General features: G+C 43.1%; 1 protein-coding gene across 1 annotated transcript in view; it reads right to left on the bottom strand.

Annotated features, from left to right (window-relative positions):
• The window catches only part of morc2 (MORC family CW-type zinc finger 2), a 78,792-nt gene extending 59,494 nt beyond the window's left edge, over positions 1-19,298 (bottom strand). Inside the window, exons 1-4 of the mRNA XM_070887944.1 lie at positions 18,894-19,298; positions 10,624-10,677; positions 5,756-5,790; positions 3,939-4,007 (exon numbers count right to left, since the gene is read on the bottom strand). Of these exons, the coding sequence (XP_070744045.1) occupies positions 3,939-4,007; positions 5,756-5,790; positions 10,624-10,677; positions 18,894-18,961 (226 nt within the window). The 5' untranslated portion in view covers positions 18,962-19,298. The remainder of the gene's footprint in view (positions 1-3,938; positions 4,008-5,755; positions 5,791-10,623; positions 10,678-18,893) is intronic.
• Positions 19,299-20,392: the final 1,094 nt, after the last annotated feature.

Below are 20,392 nucleotides of genomic sequence, written 5' to 3' on the forward strand. Positions count from 1 at the left end.
TGCTCACCTTTGACTCGTTTGCCGTGAAGGAGCTCCGCATAAAGCACTTGCTTTGGGAGTCTAGTGTCTGGCATGTGAACCATGCGGCCTTGCCCAGCGGAGCTGATCGAGTGTGGTCAGTGCTTCAATGCTGGGGATGTTAGCCTGGATGAGGACGCTAATGTTGGTGCGCCTGTCCTCCCAAAGGATTTGTAGGATCTTGCGGAGACATCGTTGTTGATATATCTCCAGCGACTTGAGGTGTTTACTGTACATGATCCATGCCTCTGAGCCATACAATAGGGCGGGTATTACTACAGCCCTGTAGACCATGAGTTTGATGGTAGATTTGAGGGCCTGATCTTCAAACACTTTTCCTCAGGCGGCCGAAGGCTGCACTGGCACACTGGAGGCGGTGTTGAATCTCATCATCAATGTCTGCTTTTATTGATAAGAGGCTCCCAAGGTATGGGAAATGGTTCATGTTGTCGTGGGCCGCGTCGTGGATCTTAATGACTGGGGGTGGGGGGGGAGCTGCTGTGTGGCAAGGACAGGCTGGTGGAGGACCTTTGTCTTACGGATGTTCAGTGCAAGGCCCATGCTTTCGTGCTTCAGTAAATAGGTCGACTATATCCTGGAGTTCAGCCTCAGAATATGCGCAGACGCAGGCATCGTCCGCGTACTGTAGCTCAACGACAGAGGTTGGGTTGATCTTGGACCTGGCCTGGAGGTAGCGAAGTGAAACAGCTTCCCACTGGTTCTGTAGTTTAGTTCCACTCCAGCGGGGAACTTGTCGGCTGTGAGGTGGAGCATGGCAGTGAGGAAGATTGATAAGTGGATTGGAGCGCTGACGCAGCCCTGATGAACCCCGGTTTGGACGTAGATTCGGTCTGTAATGGATCCGTTGGTAAGGATCACAGCCTGTATGTCGTCGTGGAGCAGGCGAAGGATGTTGACAAACTTTTGGGGGCATCCGAAACGGAGGAGGATGCTCCATAGACCTTCGCGGTTGATAGTGTAAGGTCGAAAAAGGCCACGTATAAGGGCTGGTGCTGCTCCCTGCATTTTTCCTGCAGCCGTCGCGCTGCTAAGATCATGTCCATTATGTCCGTAGGGGACGAAATCCACACTGTGACTCCACGGCCACAGGGAGAAGACGGTTGAGGAGGACTCTAGCGACAACTTTCTCAGTGGCTGATAGCAGGGAGATTCCTCTGTAATTGCCGCAGTCGGACTTGTCCCCTTTTTTTAAAGATGGTCACGATCACTGCACCTCTGAGATCTCCCGGCATGCTCTCCTCCGTCCAGATGAGAGAGATGATGTCATGTATCCGCGCCAACAGCGCCTCTCCGCCATACTTTAGCGCCTCAGCAGGGATTCCATCCGCTCCCGTAGCCTTGTTGTTCTTGAGCTGTCTTATGGCTTTTCCTACCTCGTGCAACATTGGGGTTTCACTGAGGTACGCTGATAAGATTTGTGTGAGGAAAAACGGGAGGGGTTTCGAGTGAAACATAAACGCCAGCATGGACTGATTGGGTCAAATGGCCTGTTTCTGTGCCGTATATCCTATGTAATCTGTCATGTCATTATAAAATCCAATGGGCACAGTCAAGTCCCTCAGGTGGTAAGTAAGATCAAGCAGGAGGCATTGACTCTTACAGCCAGAGATTGCCTGGTGCGAGCAGATCGACTGCCTCTAGTTTGGAGACCTTGAACAAGAGGAGCAGGAAGGAAATAAAACCTGGCCCTGCTGTAGCCTGAAACTAGACACAGCAGTCATGAAATCAAAATTCATCAAAAAAAGCCAGAATACTGCTCTTTTACCACATTCCATTTCCTGCCCACCACACTCAACGATACAATTCAGGTTCTCGCCAACCCCCAGCTCTTCTCTGATACATGGTTAGATTCCATAAACAATTTCTGATGAACCAATACCTGCATTTTTACCCTCTGCTACAGTTCAGCAAATTTCAGGTCGAACAATTAAGCGCGAATTGCGATAAACTGTTTCCTGGGGAATGTAGTATACCCATCATGTTCTCCACCCATCATGTTCTCCACCCATCATGTTCTCCCATCCCATCAGAATGTGGGAAAATGACACATTGCTGAACCCTGCACAGAAGATATTATTGTCCAGCTTTACTTACAAATGCCCAACATGTTCTCACCTGACAAAAGAGGATGGGCATGAAAGAGGTTATAATTTCAAGCAGAACTCTCGAGCGACATTGCATCAATCTTAAGTGAACTAACCAAAACAGCAATAGTGATAATGATGCCAAAATTGTAAAACACAACTCACAATAGATTCTCATTGCTTAGCAACCACAGAGCCAACTACATCCAACAATTAATTCGCAATTAAGAATCACTACAAAAATGTACATATTTTCCCGTCAAACCTATAGCCTCACCCATCAAGAGGAATCCTTTTGTTGGCTGATTTCCTGCAAGGGGGGGGGGGGGGGGGGGGGGGGGGAAAGTGTCTACCTTCCATTTTGTAACTTAGTAAAGATACAGCATTCTCTAGTTATTTTTAAAAAATAGCTACGGAAATTCTAGTGCATGCCATTTCCCCGAGATCTCAGAACTCTTCTATTCCTCTCTTGAACTAACCACTAAACATCAGCCTGAACTGACTATTGGATTTCCTCTTCACCTTCTCCAAGTGAGAAGATTGCAATAAACTATTCAATGTGCCAACTTTGGCCGATAGCTGAAATCTGCTCAACTTTTCTGTGCAGATGACAGTAGAAATGAGAAGCAAGGCTCGCACACAGTTAAGGGTTCAACCAATTAGAGCACGACATTTGGGGAAAATGCTTCGCATGCGCTTTCACTGATTACTTGTAGACTGTGCAGGGATAGCGGGTACACCCAACATAACTGTATAAATTACACAGAGCAGACAAGGTAACGGGAAAGGGGAGATATTTAGAGATCTTAGCGATCAAAGGTACAGTAGTGTCCCACAACCAGATTAGCTGATAAACTACAAGCATCAATTGAAGTCGATACATCTCTTTAAAAAATAGCAACAAAATTGATCAATTCTGTCAGTTGCCTGCATAATAGTGGCGACACTTCAAAAATAATTCACTGGCTATATAATTGCAAGTGTGTTCTTTGTGCGAAAACATTGCAAGTAATCCGCATTCTTGTTAAACTTCATTTATTCCCCCCAGTACCCTTTTAAGAAGATAATCCAGAAACCCTTTCACCAAATGCTCCTAACTGAATTAACTTCACTGTAATTGATCCGACTGCAATGAGAACAATTTCGTCTTAGGTTGTGCAAGAAATGACCCACCCCTTTTCAAAGTTGACTGGCTATAATTTTGAAAGCAAAAAAGGTCCCATATTTAATCCTGTCAAGGTGGAGTAACCAATTTTGGGCTTGTTGGGGATGGAGGAGGGAGTGGGGGGGGGGGGGGAGGAGAAGCTATGGAAAAAAATGCCAAACTTGATTGTTAGCCAGTGTAAAAAAGAACCTGATTTAGGACAGTACAGCAGTTGGAGCGTTGTCGTACCGAAAAAGGCAACCAGAAGCTGCAACAGGAAAAGAAATCTCAAGCTGCTACGACTTCATGTTGTCATGGAGTCCATTAACTGGTTTCAACTTGACGAGTTTACAAAACATTCCTGGTATAAACCAGACTGACAACTTGTGGCTATTTCCACAAGTGACAGCCACATGACAATTTTATCACAAAATTACTATCACTGTTGGCAGCTGCTCTTGAACAGCCAGCTCTGCTTTGGACTTCCCCATTTCGCAGCAATATACCTCTGGCACAGTGCGTTTTAGCAACAACCGCCCCTCCAATGCAATTATTTGTCTCCAGTTACATTGGAAAAAGGAAATTCATTATTCCATGTTATTTTTCGGTTTGAACTGCATCTCTTATCTGTGCCTATCCTGAAGTATCACACCAGGATCATGTTTACTTACTGCAATCCATCCCGGCTCCATCGTCCAGGAAACATAACATGAATGCTCCTCGTAAATCCACATTTTGCACTGAAAATCAAGCACTGAATTTTAGCAAGAACCACAACGGGCATCATATATTCATAAATACTTCCGTCATTTTACTTCACTGAGTGTCGACACGAAACAGTCACATGTCAGTTACATCCTGTTTTCGGGCTTGAGTAAAGCTCCCTTTACACAGGCAATGAGCTTTAATCCTCACCTCAAAAGAGCACCAGTGTGACATTTATATTTCCCTCACCAGCTATCTGAACAACGTTGGCAATTTAGAGCGATTAATGGCATTTATAGGCAGTTTATATTGTGGACCCTCAACCACCCCATGGAGAATGTCCCTGTCCTAATACAAGATCCTTGACATTGGGACGTTCATCTGAAAAGAGTGAGATAGACTCAGGTGGTTTGAGGTGAAAGGTGAAACCTACTACACCATCCAGTTCCCATCTATTTACATTAAATTAAAAACCTTGTATATAGCGAACACGTCTTGTACACAGCACCCTCACTTCATACAGCTTGATTATAGAGCAACCTCATCTCTCGCCTCCCCTTCCCTTCCCCCACACTGCCTGATTTGTTGATACAATTGCCGAGAAGCCGCTATTGAATTACTTTACGAAGCTTTTAATTATTTAATTCATTTGAGCTCTTTACAGTTTATTTTTGTTATTGCCCCAATACCTGAATATGTTCCCCGCAAGGTTTGCTGATTTACAATTTATTTTCTGACTCCTAACAGCCCAGGAAGCTCGCGCAACATGTTTTTTACTACTACCATTGCAGAGTTTTCATTTGTTTCCCACTTCATTTAATTAATTTAGGGGTAGGCACCATGCTGTCTGCACGTAGATCAAAAGCACAGGTAATATACACACAAAAAATTGGTGCAACCGATTATCACTTTCCAATAACCCCTGCTGGATTGTACATGCGATAGAGTGGGCGAGGTCACGATCCCCTTTATAGTCAAATGGCCTGTAATATATATTGTCTAGGCTCACATGAACAATAACTACTTGGGTGTAGTACTGTAGGATTATCAGCAACGGTGTCTCCAGAAGTGAAAATAAGAGAGCAGGAAAACAATATGGAACAAAATTAACGGAGCTGGTCCAGAAAGGTGCTTTGGAGACCATTAAAACAAAAATCTAATTTCTCCCCCCAAAATATAAAAAATTGTATTCCAACTGAATTATGCCATCAGACTTCACACAAACAACAATAAGGTCTGAACAATGCTGTTCTTGAATGGCGTAAACTTGTACTTCTAATTTTACAATTTTATTGCAGCTCATTGTGTAGAGACATATTGCTCCATGGTGTGATAGTCACCCAATCAAGTACAGAATTTATGCAACCAAGACCTAGGTAATGATAAGACAAGAAACTGATGCGTACATGATGTGCTTTGAGAGCCATCATCCATCTGTTTCTCAAGGCAGATCCCGCATCAAATTTCCTGCCTGACTGCGTGGGCAGTAGACCTGCTCCCAGGCCTCTGCCAATATTCATCCACCTGTTCTCAGGTGTTGGAGAGCAGCCCAGGGTGAGAGTAGTTAGCCAATGTTTCTTTCCCCTCAGAAACACCCAATCTCTATCCACCTCACCTCCCCAGCATGACAGAAATCTGGACTTGCCATTTGGGGAAGGTACTGGGTGCAGACATACACCTCAACATTCTGTTGTAAAAGCATCAGCCCGTAGCTTATCAGGAATTTTTGTATACACCTGATCAATTTCAATAGATAAAAGGAAGTGATTACACCTTAACTCACCCGTGTAAATGTCCACTCTTGTAGCAGCTGCATCCCTGTAAAATGAGAGAGGAAGAAAAAAAATACATGATTGAAATCTAGGAGATGAAAAATGTAGTTTGAGGGCATAGTGGCTGGCCCAAGACACCAAGGGTAAAAACTTTCAAGACCCCCTACAATCACCCTTGTTCAGTACTAGGCCTCTGGCAGTAGAGGATGCTAGTAAATTATGGAAAAAAGGAGCTTTCTCTAGTAATAGCAAAATGAACTATACGATGCAATTCACATTATATTTAGCTCTCACATTGCTTTTTATTGGTCTTAATTCCTCCACTCTTTCCAAATTGGTACCCAACTTCAGAGCTATGAATATATGTTGAGGCAATTGGCAACTCACTGTTTCCTTTAAACAGGGAAAAATAAAATAAAATACAGAAGGTCCATCAACATCTTAAGAAAGGTTAATGTCTTCATCCAAAACATCACTATGTATTTTCTTTTCGGATGCTGACTGACCTGTTTCCAACATCTTCTGTTTTTAATTTTGTCATTTCTATTAATGGTATCACATTAAATTTGAGTATTAGAATGGAGAAATATTAATTGCGAAGCCATTAAGCAACCAATTTTATTTCATTTCTAACATTTCAGTCATGATATACGTCTTCAACCTCAATTAGAAGGTGAATCAGATGTTGGAGGCAAAATAATACCAGGCCTCAAACAAGCTTAAGATAAGATTGATTTGAGTTGACATTATGTTCAATACCAATACAAAAGAGTGTCGCTGACATTCAATTTATTATTGACCAAATTTTATTCGTGAAGTGAGGGATGCTGGCATCAGAAATTAAACATTTCCCACTCTTTGCACCCAGTGGTATCAGATACTCCCAGATTAGAAATAGCACCTGTACGATGCAAAGTAAAACCTTCATCTACATACCAGTCTTCCTTGTGGCCTCTTTATGAAACTAAGGGAAGTTATCAGTTGTGGCCTCACACCCACTAGAAAGGCAGAGTAGCAACATATTTTCATCCCGGGTCTTTGTTGAATCAATCAAAAGCGTCAACTGCAGAAAGGTGCCCTCACCTGCTGCAAGCGCGGCAAAGCTTGGAAATCTTTCCAAAGCCAATTTCGAAGCATAACAATTTGAGGTATAATACATTATGTTCAATTTCTATTCCCTCTACACAATGCGCATATCAGCCGCAAACAGTCTGCCTAGTTTTTGTTATCTTCTCGTCCCTGCTGAAGGTACTGATTTGTGCTGGGATAAGGATGTACTGGTGCCAGTTACCCTCCTTTACCTCATCCACGCCATGCGTCAGCCTGGACAAGGAGTGGGCCTATACTCATTGGAATTTAGAAGAATGAGAGGCAATCTTATTGAAACATACAAGACTCTGAGGGGGCTTGACAGGGTGCGAAACTGTTTCTTGTGAATAGTAAAATTGTAGATCGCTTGATTTAAACAATTCAATAGATTATTCATAAACAACATACTCTGCCAATTATTTAGAGCCATGAGCTGCATTAAAAAAAAATCAGTTTGGAAGTATGAGATTATTCAACCACAGCAATAAACAGCAAAATAAAAATAGCTTTTCTTCTGGGATGGATAATGTCAATATAAAAGAAAAATTGCAATGGAAAAATCTGAAATAAAAAATTCTGCGGAGAGAGAGAGAGAGAGAGAGATTTCAACTGAAACTAAGGTTCCTTCATCAGAGTTCCCATACAAAATGTTGACCTACCCTTCTGTTTCAGGTGTTGAGTGACCCGTTTTGCACTAATTTTTGAAAGCTTATGCACTGTAGTTGAACCATAGCGGCAGGGTTATGTGAATGTTTTCCAGTATCATGAGAGAATACAGCCTGGCCACACTGACATCATCGTGAGAAAAATCGGTAGAATCCTGTCCTCGTGCTTTTAGCTTTAAGTAATGGAATATCTGGCAGCAGTAAGTCAGAGCTTTGGCAGGTTGCACCTGTACTACAAAATGGCTGGCAAATTTCCTACAAATCATGACCACTCAACAACAACTTGTATTTGTATAGCACCTTTAACATAGTAAAAGGTCCCAAGGCACTGCGCAGGAGTAATATGAGACAAGATAAATTGACACCGAGCCACATAAGGAAAAATTAGGACAGGTGACTAAAAGCTTGGCCGAAGAGGTAGGTTTTAAGGAGCGTCTTATGGGAGAAAAGAGAGGTAGAGAGGCGGAGAGGTTTAGGCAGGGATGCTCAAGAGGGCAAACAATGTTCCTGCTAAGCTGTGCGACCGCACAGCGGTCTGAAAGTCCCACGCAGGCCACTCACCAGCTTTTACATGGAAGAAACAGTGCATGTGCGAAAATTTGAATGGTCCCAGTTAAAAGGGAAAAAAAATATTAACGGGAAAGTATAGGATATAGACGATTATCTAAAGGGTAGAAACAAATTACCAAAAGCAAAACATTATATTTTTGTCAAAACTACAACTGCCACCTCAAATCTTGGCACACCGTTGGTCATGTTGAAACCAAAATTTCTGGGGGGGTGGTGGAGCTGGATCTGGATCTGGATGCATGCTGGGCAATAACTCGAGCAGCAATTCAAACTCCACATTGTGTTGCGGTGCGTCATCAATAAATTGTTCCAAAGCATTATATAAGAAGCATTTATATAGCTTCTGACCACATTGGAATGTCTCAACGTGCTTCACAAAAATCAATAGTTTTGAAGTGCAGGGACTGTTCTGCACGCTATCAAAGTTCCACAAACGCCAATCAGATGAGGCCAGTAGAATTCCCGGCTCATCTTGAAACAATACCACAGAAACATTTAACATTCATTTGTACATTGGACCAGGCAGATATTAAATTGGTTCATGCGCAGGATGGCACCTCCAACTGCAGCACGCCCCAAGCAGTGTTCTTGGGTCGCAGCTTGGTATTAATGTTGTGTACCCAGAGACCAAGGAGGATCTATGTACACCTTTCACATAAATCAAAGGGATGGTCTGGAAGAATTCAATGTTAGCAAGCTCACAGGAGAGGGTTAAAACAACAAAGAGCATTCAGACATTTCTCAGTTGGAGGCGCATAAAATGAAATATAGGGCCCAAGTTTCCCCAACCCCTTTTTCCGGCGCACTCTCCCGTGATGCGCCGACTGTGCGCTCAAAACTGCCACCAAAAAACTTACGGACAATTCTGGCCACTCTACTGTGTGTCCTGGGTCCTGGTGTGGCGTGGGGGGCGGAGCTACAGCCCTGCGCTGAAAACAGTGCCGGCAGCTGGGCGCATGCGCAATAGCTCCTCGCCCTCCCAGTGCGTCCTGCAGACTGTGAGCTGGACCCGATCCCTGGCTGAAGGGACCACCCTATCCCTGGCCGAGTGGCCTGCCGCACAGGCCGGCTGCTGCCTTCCTGTGCTGAGGCCTACAAGAAACAGGTTGGTGCGGGGAGACTTTTGATCGGGGTGGGGGGGGGGGGGGGGGGGGGAAGGAAAGAGTTTCTTTAAATAATTTAGAAAAAGTCTCTGTCAATGGCACAATGGAACTGGCTGTTAAGAGATGAGAATGACCAGAGAAAACTTTCCTTAGGTTTGGTCTCTCAGTACCAGCAAATATCTGGTTGTGGCTTTTGTTTTGGTAGTAATCATGACTTAGGTCAATTTTTTTTTTTTTTAAATCCCAAGCTTTATATAGTGGAATGTGTAAAGTATGCAAAAGTTACAGTACAAGATCTGTATTAGTTGTTGTGAAGGTGTTTAGTGCTTTGCAAGGTCCTCTGCTTCCTTCCTTCCTTCCCTCCACCACCCCAACCTCTGGCTACCTGCGCTGATTTCTTAACTCTCCGTAAGGGTTTGCTGTGCGGGTCACAAACGCTGGCCCGAGTTAGTTTGGAGCAACTATTAGCTGTCCAAACTGGCTTAAATGGCCAAAACAGGCATAGGTGGCTGGTAATGCCCTCTTTTGGAAAAAAACTAAACTAAAAAAAATCCTAACTAACTCACTTACACTGCCGCAAATTAAATGTGCAAAATGGGGATTTTTAAGATACTCCAGTAAAATCAAGTTGCTCAAAAAAAAGGAGCAACTCCTGGCCAAATTTGGGCCCACTGAAACAAAGCGGCCTTGATGGCATATGATTCATTGGATAAGGGATATGATTCATTGGGTAAGTGTAGAAGTGACAACAACATGTATTTATACAAAGTGCCTTTAACATAGTGAAATGTCCCAAGGCGCTTTACAGGAGTATTGAGATAAAAATTTGACACCAAACCGCAGAAGGAGAAATTAGCACGTGACCAAACGTTTGGCCAAAGAGGTAGGTTTAAGAAGCGTCTTGAAGGAGGAAAGAGAGGTTAAGAGGCGGAAAGGTTTAGGCAGGGAGTTCTAGAGCTTGGGGCCGAGGCAACAGAAGGCACGAGCACCAATGGTTGAGCAATTATAATTAGGGATGCTCAAGAGGGCAGAATTAGAGGAGGACAGACATCTCGGGGGGGTTGTGGGGCTGGAGGAGATTAGAGAGATAGGGAGGGGGCAAGCCCAAGGAGGGATTTGAAGACAAGGATGAGGATTTTGAAATCGAGGCGTTGCTTCACTGGGAGCCAATGTAGGTCATGGGTGATGGGTGAGCGGGACTTAGTGCAAGTTAGGACACAGGCAGCCGAGGTTTGGTTCACCTCTAGTTCACGTAGGGTAGAATGTGGGAGGCCAGCCAGGAGTGTGTTGGAATAGTCAAGTCTAGAGGTAACAAAGGCATAAAAGACAGAGGAGGATAGCAGCTATGAGGGGCTGCAACAGTTCCACTTGTTGCGACCATTTCAAGAAAAGAGGAAGTTTCTAAGAGTGAAAGAGATGAAGCTGTAGATTTGAACAACATTGTGCTCCTACCTGGCATTGTCCACCAGCTCTGCCAATGCTCCAAAAAGAAACTCATGAGTGGTTCTGAAATAAATAAAAGGAAATGGTTTAAAAAATGTATCCTTATTCAAGTCTCGCCATCAGAATTTCAGTAAAGCACTGTTGTGTGCAAGGATTAATTCACACATTGCATGGAGTGTTATCTTGTAATAGCACTTCCGTAAAACAGAATGATGAACGGGCAAAGCTTTCGCATTATATCTATTTGAACGGTGAACCCAGCAATACGATTATAGATTTTGTTTTTCCAACTTTGGGTTGTGCCTGGAAAGAGTATTCTAAATTATGCATTGCAAAGAAAATGTACATAGCGCCTCACCACATCTTAGAAATGTCTGGAAGTCCTGATTACTTTGAAAATGCAGTGATCATTACAGTTATGTTAACAAACATGGTAGTACAGAGCAGGATCACACACACAGGGACTTAGGTGTGAAGTATTGGCAGTTTGTCACAGGTGTTGGTTGTCATTTGAGGCGCTGAACTAAAATTACCATAAAAATGTATATAGTTAAGTATGGCTTTTCCTAAATTCTTGGCACTAGCATTCTAAATAAATGCCATTTAATTTATTGCTGTAATTATTTTTGTTAACATTTGTTCTGCACATGTAAATCCTCAGGAATATTTCACTGCACATGAATGCTGGGAGTTCTTGGCTTTACCACAACAGAACAAAGATCGACTGCAATAAACTACTCGGCACTGAAGTGGGTGTGACGAGGCCAAAGTTAGATATGTGGCTGATAACCCCCGCTTTAACTCACCATTAATGTATACATTTCTTTTTTAAGACAGCTCTATCGGACAACTTCAAATCATGGCACTTATAATGCTCAGTCATATATTGTCAAGGAGTCAGCAGCAAGCCCAAACCAGGTCTGTCCCCACATCATAATGAATGTCTGTACCTCTGTTAGCTGTCGAGCAGCAAGCAATGTTAGAAAAACTAAATACATACACATTTACATGCATGCATATACAGTGACAGAGACACTGTTGGAAGTGGTTTGTAAAAACCCCGTGCATATGGCAGTGCAATCTGTGCAGTTCAATGGAATAGTATCACAACAACAGTCGCTGATTTGTTACATACAACCAACCTGGGCATCACAGGAGGAAAAAAGAAAAATCAGGTCAGGTAGCAGTCACGCAAGAGTGAAAAGTGAAACGGAGTAACTACACACACTTGGAACTATTAACTCATACAGCAGACTGCCATCTTGCACAGGGAATAGGAGCTTGCATCATTCAAAAATAAGTGCAAAGAGACTCAGAGTGACAGGATGCTGGTATATATTTCTCAATAGGTAGATCGACAGAGGAAACGGTAGTATCCCTTTCGCATGCCTTTATTTTTCCTGCAGAAGTAGAGTACATTCCTTCTCCCCACACCCAAAAATAAGATGCATTGTTACAAACCAGCACAGCACCTCCCAAACCCGCGACCTCTACCACCGAGAAGGACAAGGGAAGCTAGTGCACGGGAACACCACCACCTCCACGTTCCCCTCCAAGTCACACACCATCCTGACTTGGAAATATATCGTCATTCCTTCATCGTTGCTTCATGGGCAATAAATGTTGGCCTTGCCAGCGAAGCCCACACCCCGTGAACAAACACAAATGTTGTCAGGAGGTCATATCAACACCAACGTGTTTCAGGTGATTTTTTTTTAAACTTTAGTCAGTGTGGTTTAATGCTAAGCCACAATTCTTGTGAACTATTTTTACTCCCTCAAATTGCTCTAACCACTGGCAACAAACCTGTAACCAACAGCACATCATTCTAGCGTTACACAAGCACAACCCAAGTTTGGACAGAGAGAATCTATAATCTTACTGCTGTGTGTTTTTCCAAAATTCAAGCTGACATATTGCAAATATTTTAAACATACACCAGTACATTTTCCTAAATCCCAGGGACATCAGAGTTCCCATCACCACTTACGCAGGCACTGTGACGGCTGAAATATTTTACTCTCTGAAACAGTCAGGATATTTTTCTTTTGCAAGGTGCCAAGTGCAGTACTGTTACTGTACTACACAACATTTGCATCCTCGCTTTACAAATTAAAAACCTTGTAGCAGCACTGAAGATGTTAAATGTTTACGAGCCCCTGGGATCCCTTCTCAAAGCCAGTCTGTACTTTTCCCATTAAATTGTTCTGCTCCAGTGAAATCAGCTTCTCGCGTCACCAAATGTCCCATGTTCGGCAGTCTGGGCTGCACTTTCTCCATCAATAGCACAGGTTAGTGTATAACTAAAACCACTGGATCTATCCAAAGGGAATATCAGAACCTAGCAAGGCTTCTACATCTGAACACATACATTTTCCCCACATGCAGGAACTTGCATTGCAAAATATTAAAGCATCCAGCAAAAAGAAAAAGTTAGTGGTTTATTCAGGATGTAATACCGCTGAAATATAAAAACCATCACAGAAATAAAGACAGGGTTCGCCACATCTTCATAAAACCATTGAAGTAGTGCAGGAAGATCCCAGGTTTAATCCTGGATTTGTCTTCAGTATCCCTGGCTTTGGGCAGAGTGGTTAGAGGAAAAAAAAGGATGCCCACCAATTTTTCCTCTAATTTTTATTTTTCGCCGTTGGGCTATTCAAAATGTCACAAATGCGCAGTTTTTCTATTTAAAATCTGTCTCACTGGCTGCACGGCACGCCACACAGCTTAAAGGGAACACCCCTAATCACTCTCCAGTGACCTCGGCTGGAAAGTGCCAGTGTGTGCGCATCAGGTAAGGACATGATCAGGCAGATTTGATGCCCACAGCCATTTAGTTTGTCAGTACTCAGTCTGTGCGTCTACATTAAGAATGAGCATCTCGAACAAAGGCCCATGGGTGTCTGCCATTCCCATGGGTGTCTGACATCCCCTGCCTGCTCTGCCACCCGCCCCCCTCTTTAACAGGGCAAAAGATAGTCAAAGCAAGGCATTCTCAACCTGCAGGCATCGCCCAGTGGATTATAAAGTGATAGCACTGAAAATAAGATATGGGGAGAAACTGAAATTAGTCCCAAGCAGCAATTAAAATGATTTAAAAGTATAAAGATAAATCACACACAGAAGCACTATGTCACATATTTGCAATAGCTTAATAACCAATTAACCGGCCAGTGCAACTGCCCACTAGCTAGCAACAGTGGCAGCTTTACTTGTTGGGAAAATGTCGCATTCACCTTATGGAACGACTGCTAACAGAAGCCCAGCTTTAGTGGCAGTGTCACAACCAATTGAAGTGGTTGTCAGTGCCGTGACAGTGCTCAGGTGCTTTGTCATGGGAGTCTAAGGAGGCAGCAGCATTCCAAACAGAAAAATGCCACCACTCCCTTTTAATGGCCATGGGCTGGCTGAGCACTCAGCCACCATACAAGCCAGCGTTCCCCATTGCTAGTCGATACTGATCTTCACCAGCTATCGAGGAGGGGAAGATGACCAAAAATAAAGTCAACATTCCTGTCTTTTCAAGCAACTGTGCGTACAATTGCCTGTGCATTGCCAGCCAGCGCTATGGACTCAGTTCCATAATCCAATGCACAGATTGCACTGTACTGGGAGCCCCAGCATATTAAAGGAACCCCTTCTTGATAAAATAAAAACTAAACAGAGCACTGAAATTATACCAATACAGCCAGAATATTGAAAAGCAAGTTATCAAAGTGATTCTCAGGCAGGTACAGCAAGAGAATTTTCCATATAGAAATAAAATGATATAGCTAAAGACAGTAAAGTGATGCACACAATTGGGACAGTTGCAAACCCAGATTGTAAAGATATGTATTAAGACAATCTATACTGTGGTGTAGGTGGTGAATACAACTTGATACTTATTACAAAAATACACAGCGTTTATAACAATTAATTGAAAACATTTCAAAAGGATAGTATTTATGCAATTTGAATTTATCCATTCAAAGTAATGAAAGCAGCAGATAACCCACACTTAATGCACTGGACCCATTTTGCTGCAGACAGACAACAACTTGCATTTATATAGCGCCTTTAACCTAGCAAAAGTTCCCAATGCACTTCACAATCAAAATGTAATACCAAGCCAAAAAAGGAGATCCCAGGACAGGCGACCAAATGTTGATTCTGTATCTGGTCTCAATGGAAAGGTTACAGAACCCAGGGGGGTTCTGGAGGATTATCGAGATGATGGTGTCGGGTCGGAAGTGAAGCAATTGCATATGGTTACAAATCAGATAGGTAAAGGTGAAACCAAGGAAGGGCAGTCCCATGGAGCTTGACACACTGGTGGATGGTGTGGTGAAACGGGTGGAGTGTCCTTGTGGTTATGGTATTGTAACTAGAAACCCAGAGATCAAGAGTTCAAATCTTATTATGGCAAGTTGAGAAACGAAACTCAGTTAATCTGGCCATTTGTAGGCTTGCACCAGAAAAAAAGATGGTCGCAACAAAACTGCTTAATTAATGTCTTTCAGAGGAGGAAACTTGCCATCTCTGGCTGGCTCAATTGTGACTGTAGTACCACAATATGGAGTTAACCTAATACACTGGTCCCCAGCAACTTCTCAGGGGCAACATGGAACGAGCAATAAATGCAGCCTTGCCAGTGTCACCCATACCCTCAAGACAAGAAGAAATAACGCACCAAGGTCTCCGAGAATGTTGTCCGGCAGTTTGGTGCTGTGGGGACTGGTGAAAGAGATGGTCGGTCACAGGCTTTGGAGGTGACAACTCAGTGGTTTAGCCTGAAAAGGGGAGTTACTGTATTGCGAACATTTTACCATTTAACTTCAATAAACGAATATTAAAATAAAAGTACCTGTACCAATATTCTGGAAAGCCAGGATTGTTGTAAACCTGGTGTTTCAGATCAAAAGGGCAATTCATTCAATCTTAAGCAGCACAGTCAAAAACTAGGCAAAACATTTTAATAGACAGTTCTCTCCTTTGCCCAAATATTCTGGACAAGAAACTGGTAACTTTCTTGTTGAGAACATGCAGGTAACTGGTACCAAACCTTCCAACAGACCATGTCCTCAAGCTCCACGTAGCTCAATCGCCACCTCAAAATGATTCCTACATATTCTGTCCAGCCTCTCAAGAGGATACCCTTCTCTTCACCCTCAATCCATCTAGCTTCGCCCTCAACAAGATACCACTGCATTTGGTTATGTCCCACACAGCTCCAAGCCACAAGACTATCACATCCAGCCTCTTTTCTTGAGGATCCATTAGATTCAGCTCCACTATCCAGCCCAACACGCAACAGAATTTACTAGTGGGTCCACTCCCCATTCACGATGGCAGAGCAGAGAGTTACGTGGTAATAGAATAAATTAGTTGGCAAAAGTCTCAACTCTGCAGTAAAAATTAATGGGCTGCCAACATAATAGAAATTAAAAAGGTACTTACTGTACCGTATTACACTTATGCCTATGTTAGAAACAAATTGTTGACAAAAAGTTCAAAGCAGAATTTTCTTCAATGTGGATCAGAGTCCAATAACTGCACCTTGGCACAGAGATACTCTTCCCAGTCAGTTACTCGCCAACAATAAATGGTCTACTCTCAGCGTGTACTGGTGTCCATCAGAAACCTGGTGTTAACCTCAAACCTTGCAAGGATCCACTTGAATTACATCTATTCATTCTCTCTTGACATGAATCTATCAATCCCAACTTTTCTCCCCAAAGCTCGTCCATGATGCTCCACTCAACTCTATGTACACTTGTCCCTGCAAATGTATATTTTATTACCTGTACTTCATCAGATATCCTCACAATGGAAATAGCTTGATGAGAAACTGTTCTTCTCAAGCAGAGGGAAGAGATAATGGGTAAATGATCAAGAATGATGCAATATAGGCTTATAACTCAGTCATTCAACAATCACCTCTTCTGGATTCTCTTAGGACAATTACGACAGCCTCCGGTGTAGTAAAAAAAAATTGGATGAGAATGCCTGGCACCAATTTTTAATTAGCCTTGTAAGGAATAATCTTAACCTGGAGCGCCTTTAGTACGTCTCATATCAATATAGAGTTCCGTACAAATGTCACCTTTAGCATTCAACAGTGGTTTCTAAATTGCAGTGTCTTTTCCCAATCCAAAGCATGTTTGGATCTCAACACAGCTGCCCCTACATTTTAAGATAAACACTAAATCGCTGACAAGCATTTGCACATGGCAGTAGAGACTGTACTCAATAAGTTGTGATAATGGCAGCTGGTGTTATAATTTGACCAATTCATGACCTGTGGAACCATTCCTTGAAATCCAAGATCGATCTCACACATTAAGGCTGACTCAAACAAAATACATATTTGCCTGTTGCACTAGTTGATACATGTGGGAGAAAGTAATGGTGTTGGCTCCCTTGATGGCTGGCAGGGGGAGTGGGGGCGATGCATATGCACTGTGGCTCAGTACCAAACCAGAGATCAAGAAAATCCCATGTTCAGCTTCTAATCTGTGTTTAGGAGCAAAAATAGCTACAGCTCCCACTCTGGATTGCTATACAATGATTTTTTGGACAGTTTATTTAACATTCGGCAAAGACAGGACCAGATTTCCCACAATGCTCTCTGCAGAATGACATTTTGGCTCAGTTCTATGGGATTCCTGGTGCCTATAGAATTGCATCCCTTCACAAATAAGAGTAGGGGTGAAAAGTTGGAAAAGAATTTACATTGCTGCACTTGCCTTGTGGCTGAGCCACCCATGCTTCTTCAAAATATATACACTCTAAACAAATCCAACTCTTCTGATATCATCACTGATTATGGATAAGTGCCTTGGGATGTTTTTACTTTAAAGGCGGCAGATAAATGCAATTTGTTGTTGATAGATTAACCAATTAAGCTGAATGCCAAATATTTCATTTCAAAAAGGTATTCTGCTCCTTGTGGAGTATTCCACGTGGTCTCCTTTCAGATGAACCACAGACAATGTTACGACTTGATGCAAAGTTATAACCATCACTTCCCCTGCCTGGGAAAAATCTTCTATCACCAAGAAAGCTGTGTCTCCCTTTCAAAATATACAGAATATAAGCCAATTCTTTTGGTTGAAGAATCAACAAGTACACCTGCCATTTCTGCACCGTGTTCACTACAGATAAAGTGAGGAGAAAAAAAACGCACACAAATTCGGGACACAAGAGTGGCCAAAAGAAATTAAACTAAGGATCTAAACAGTTTGCAACAAACATGATCACCACCCACACAGAATGGAATAAATACTGGAAAACGAGACAGTCTTCACATTACTTGTGTGGACCTCACGAGCAATTCTGAAGTTCTGATTTCTTATCCCCTCTCATTTTAAGAAAATACCAGCATACCAAGTTTAATCAAATGCAGAATTAAAGCTCATTATTCAACACGAGACTGAGTTTTTCAACTATAACTATCTGGTCATCTCACAATTGCAAATCGTGCTAATCTACAAAAATCTTGAGCACATAAAAAAAAATCTAGACCAACACTCCCGTGCAGTGCTGAGGGAGTGCTGCACTGTCGGAGGTGCCATCTTTCGGATGAGACGTTAAACTGAGGTGCATGTAAACGATCCCATGACACTATTTTGAAGAAAAGTAGGGAGTTATCACCGGTGTCCCGGCCAATATTTATCCCTCAATCAACATAACAAAAACAGATTATCCGGTCATTATCATATTGCTGTTTGCAGGAGTTTGCTGTGCACAGGTTGGCTGCCGCGCTTCCCCCATTACAACAGTGACTACACTCCGAAAGTACTTCACTGGCTGTAAAGCGCTTTGAGACATCCAGTGGTCATGAAAGGCACTATATAAATGCAAGTGTTTCTTTTTTTAAAGTTAAGTCAGAAGACCTTCTGCGTTAACAAGTCACTGTCCCATCTTGCGGACAAGCATCCTGCCTTGACAGAAATTTGCCTTCATTTTGGTGGGCCACATATATACACACACACTATATTATGAGGTGTATACATCTCCGGTCTCTAAAGATTAAAATGTGTATAATAAGTCTACTTCTGCTAATTCAATTTTTTTTTAAGCAGGAAAAAAAATGTTAGAATGGAGTAGGATATACATATATATATTTTTTTTTAAATGTAGAAAGTGTGAAAACATATTTAATGTATTTTAAAAAAATGTATATATATTTTATATATAATATAAAAAGTTACACTTTAAAAAAAAATCGACGTATTGTTTTGAAGCCGAGCCCCGATACAGAGGTGTTTCTCTCGCCCGGTGCTGGTACTCACGAGTTGGTATGCAGGTATTCGAAGGTCAGTTGAGCTCGGTTCAGGCAATTGTAATTGGTACCAGCCATGGCGCCTTCGCTTCTCCCCTAACGCAGCGCCCAGGCTCCTGAACGCCTCCGCCACGCTCCGGCTGAGGCTGAGGCTGCGAAACTCGGGCCTCTCTCTCTCCGTGTACAAATCCCCCAGCCACATGTATTAATTAACGCGCTGGCTCGGTGCTCTCTTTAAAATAAAAACCCTCTGCTTCCCTCAGGCCTCGGTCGGTCGGTCGGCCGATCGCTTGCCCTTGCCCGGCCCGGTTTACCTCACGCCTCTCCCTCCCGCTCTCGCAACTGCATCACCACCACCTCACTCTTTGAAAAGTAACTGCAGCCAGCCGCCGGACTACGCAGGCGCGGCGCCTTCCCCGGGAGGGGGAGGGGGAGAGGAGACCGCCCGCGCATGCGCAGCGCCAGCTCCCTGTTGAGCGTGTACCAGACTGCCAACTAGTGCTGGGGTTAGGAGAGAGGGGGGGGGGAAGGAGAGAGAAATTCGCTCATTTTGGTTTTGAAAATGAACATTGGTACTGGCTGCATTCACTCGTGCCTCTGATTCAGCATAATCCAGGCTGACGCTTCAGTGCAAGTGTTGAGAAATGCTGCAGTGGAGATTTAAGGTGCAGTTATTCGGACCAGGCATTAAAATGAACCCATGTCTGCCTATTCTGATGGTTCAGGTGGAGGATAGAGATCAGAGCACCGAGCCGGAGGAGGAGGAGGAGAGACATGGGAGACAGCCGTTGAGGGAGATAGATCAGGGAAAAGAAAATCGAGTGGGAAGATAGATCAAGGAGAGGGATAAAGGTAGTGAGAATAAAGACATGAGGGAGAAGAGGGAGAGAGATCAATCGGGGGATAAAGAGAGAGAGAGAGAGGTTAATAGGGGGATAAAGAGAGAGAGGGAGGTTAATAGGGGGATAAAGAGAGTCATAGAGGTTAAGGTACAGAGAGAAAATGACTAAGATCAGGTAGAGAAATTAGGGATGAGAGGGAGATTTCATAATTCTCATCCTTGTTTACAAATCCCTCCATGACCTCCCCTCTCTAATCTCCTTCAACCTCACAACTCCCCCAAGATATTTGGGCTCCTCAAATTCTGCACTCTTGAGCATCCCTGGTTATAACTGCTCAACCATCGATGGCCGTGCCTTCAACTGCCTAGGCCCTCAGCTCTGGAACTCCCTTCCTAAACCCCTCCACCCCTCTTTCCTCATTTAAGACGCTCCTTAAAACCTACCTCTTTGACCAAGCTTTTGATTTCTGCTGTAATTTCTTATCTGGCTCGGTGTCAAATTTTGTTTTTGTCTTATAACACTCCTGTAAAGCGCTTTGGGACATTTTACTATGTTAAAGGTGCTATATAAATGCAAGTTGTTGTTGTTGAGATTGGAGGGGGGCAGAGAAAGACTGGGGCAACATTGATGAGGAAGCGAAAGAAGTCAGTGGACAGAGAAAATGTTG

This window comes from Pristiophorus japonicus, chromosome 8 (assembly GCF_044704955.1).
Source record: "Pristiophorus japonicus isolate sPriJap1 chromosome 8, sPriJap1.hap1, whole genome shotgun sequence".
NCBI lineage: Eukaryota > Metazoa > Chordata > Chondrichthyes > Pristiophoridae > Pristiophorus > Pristiophorus japonicus.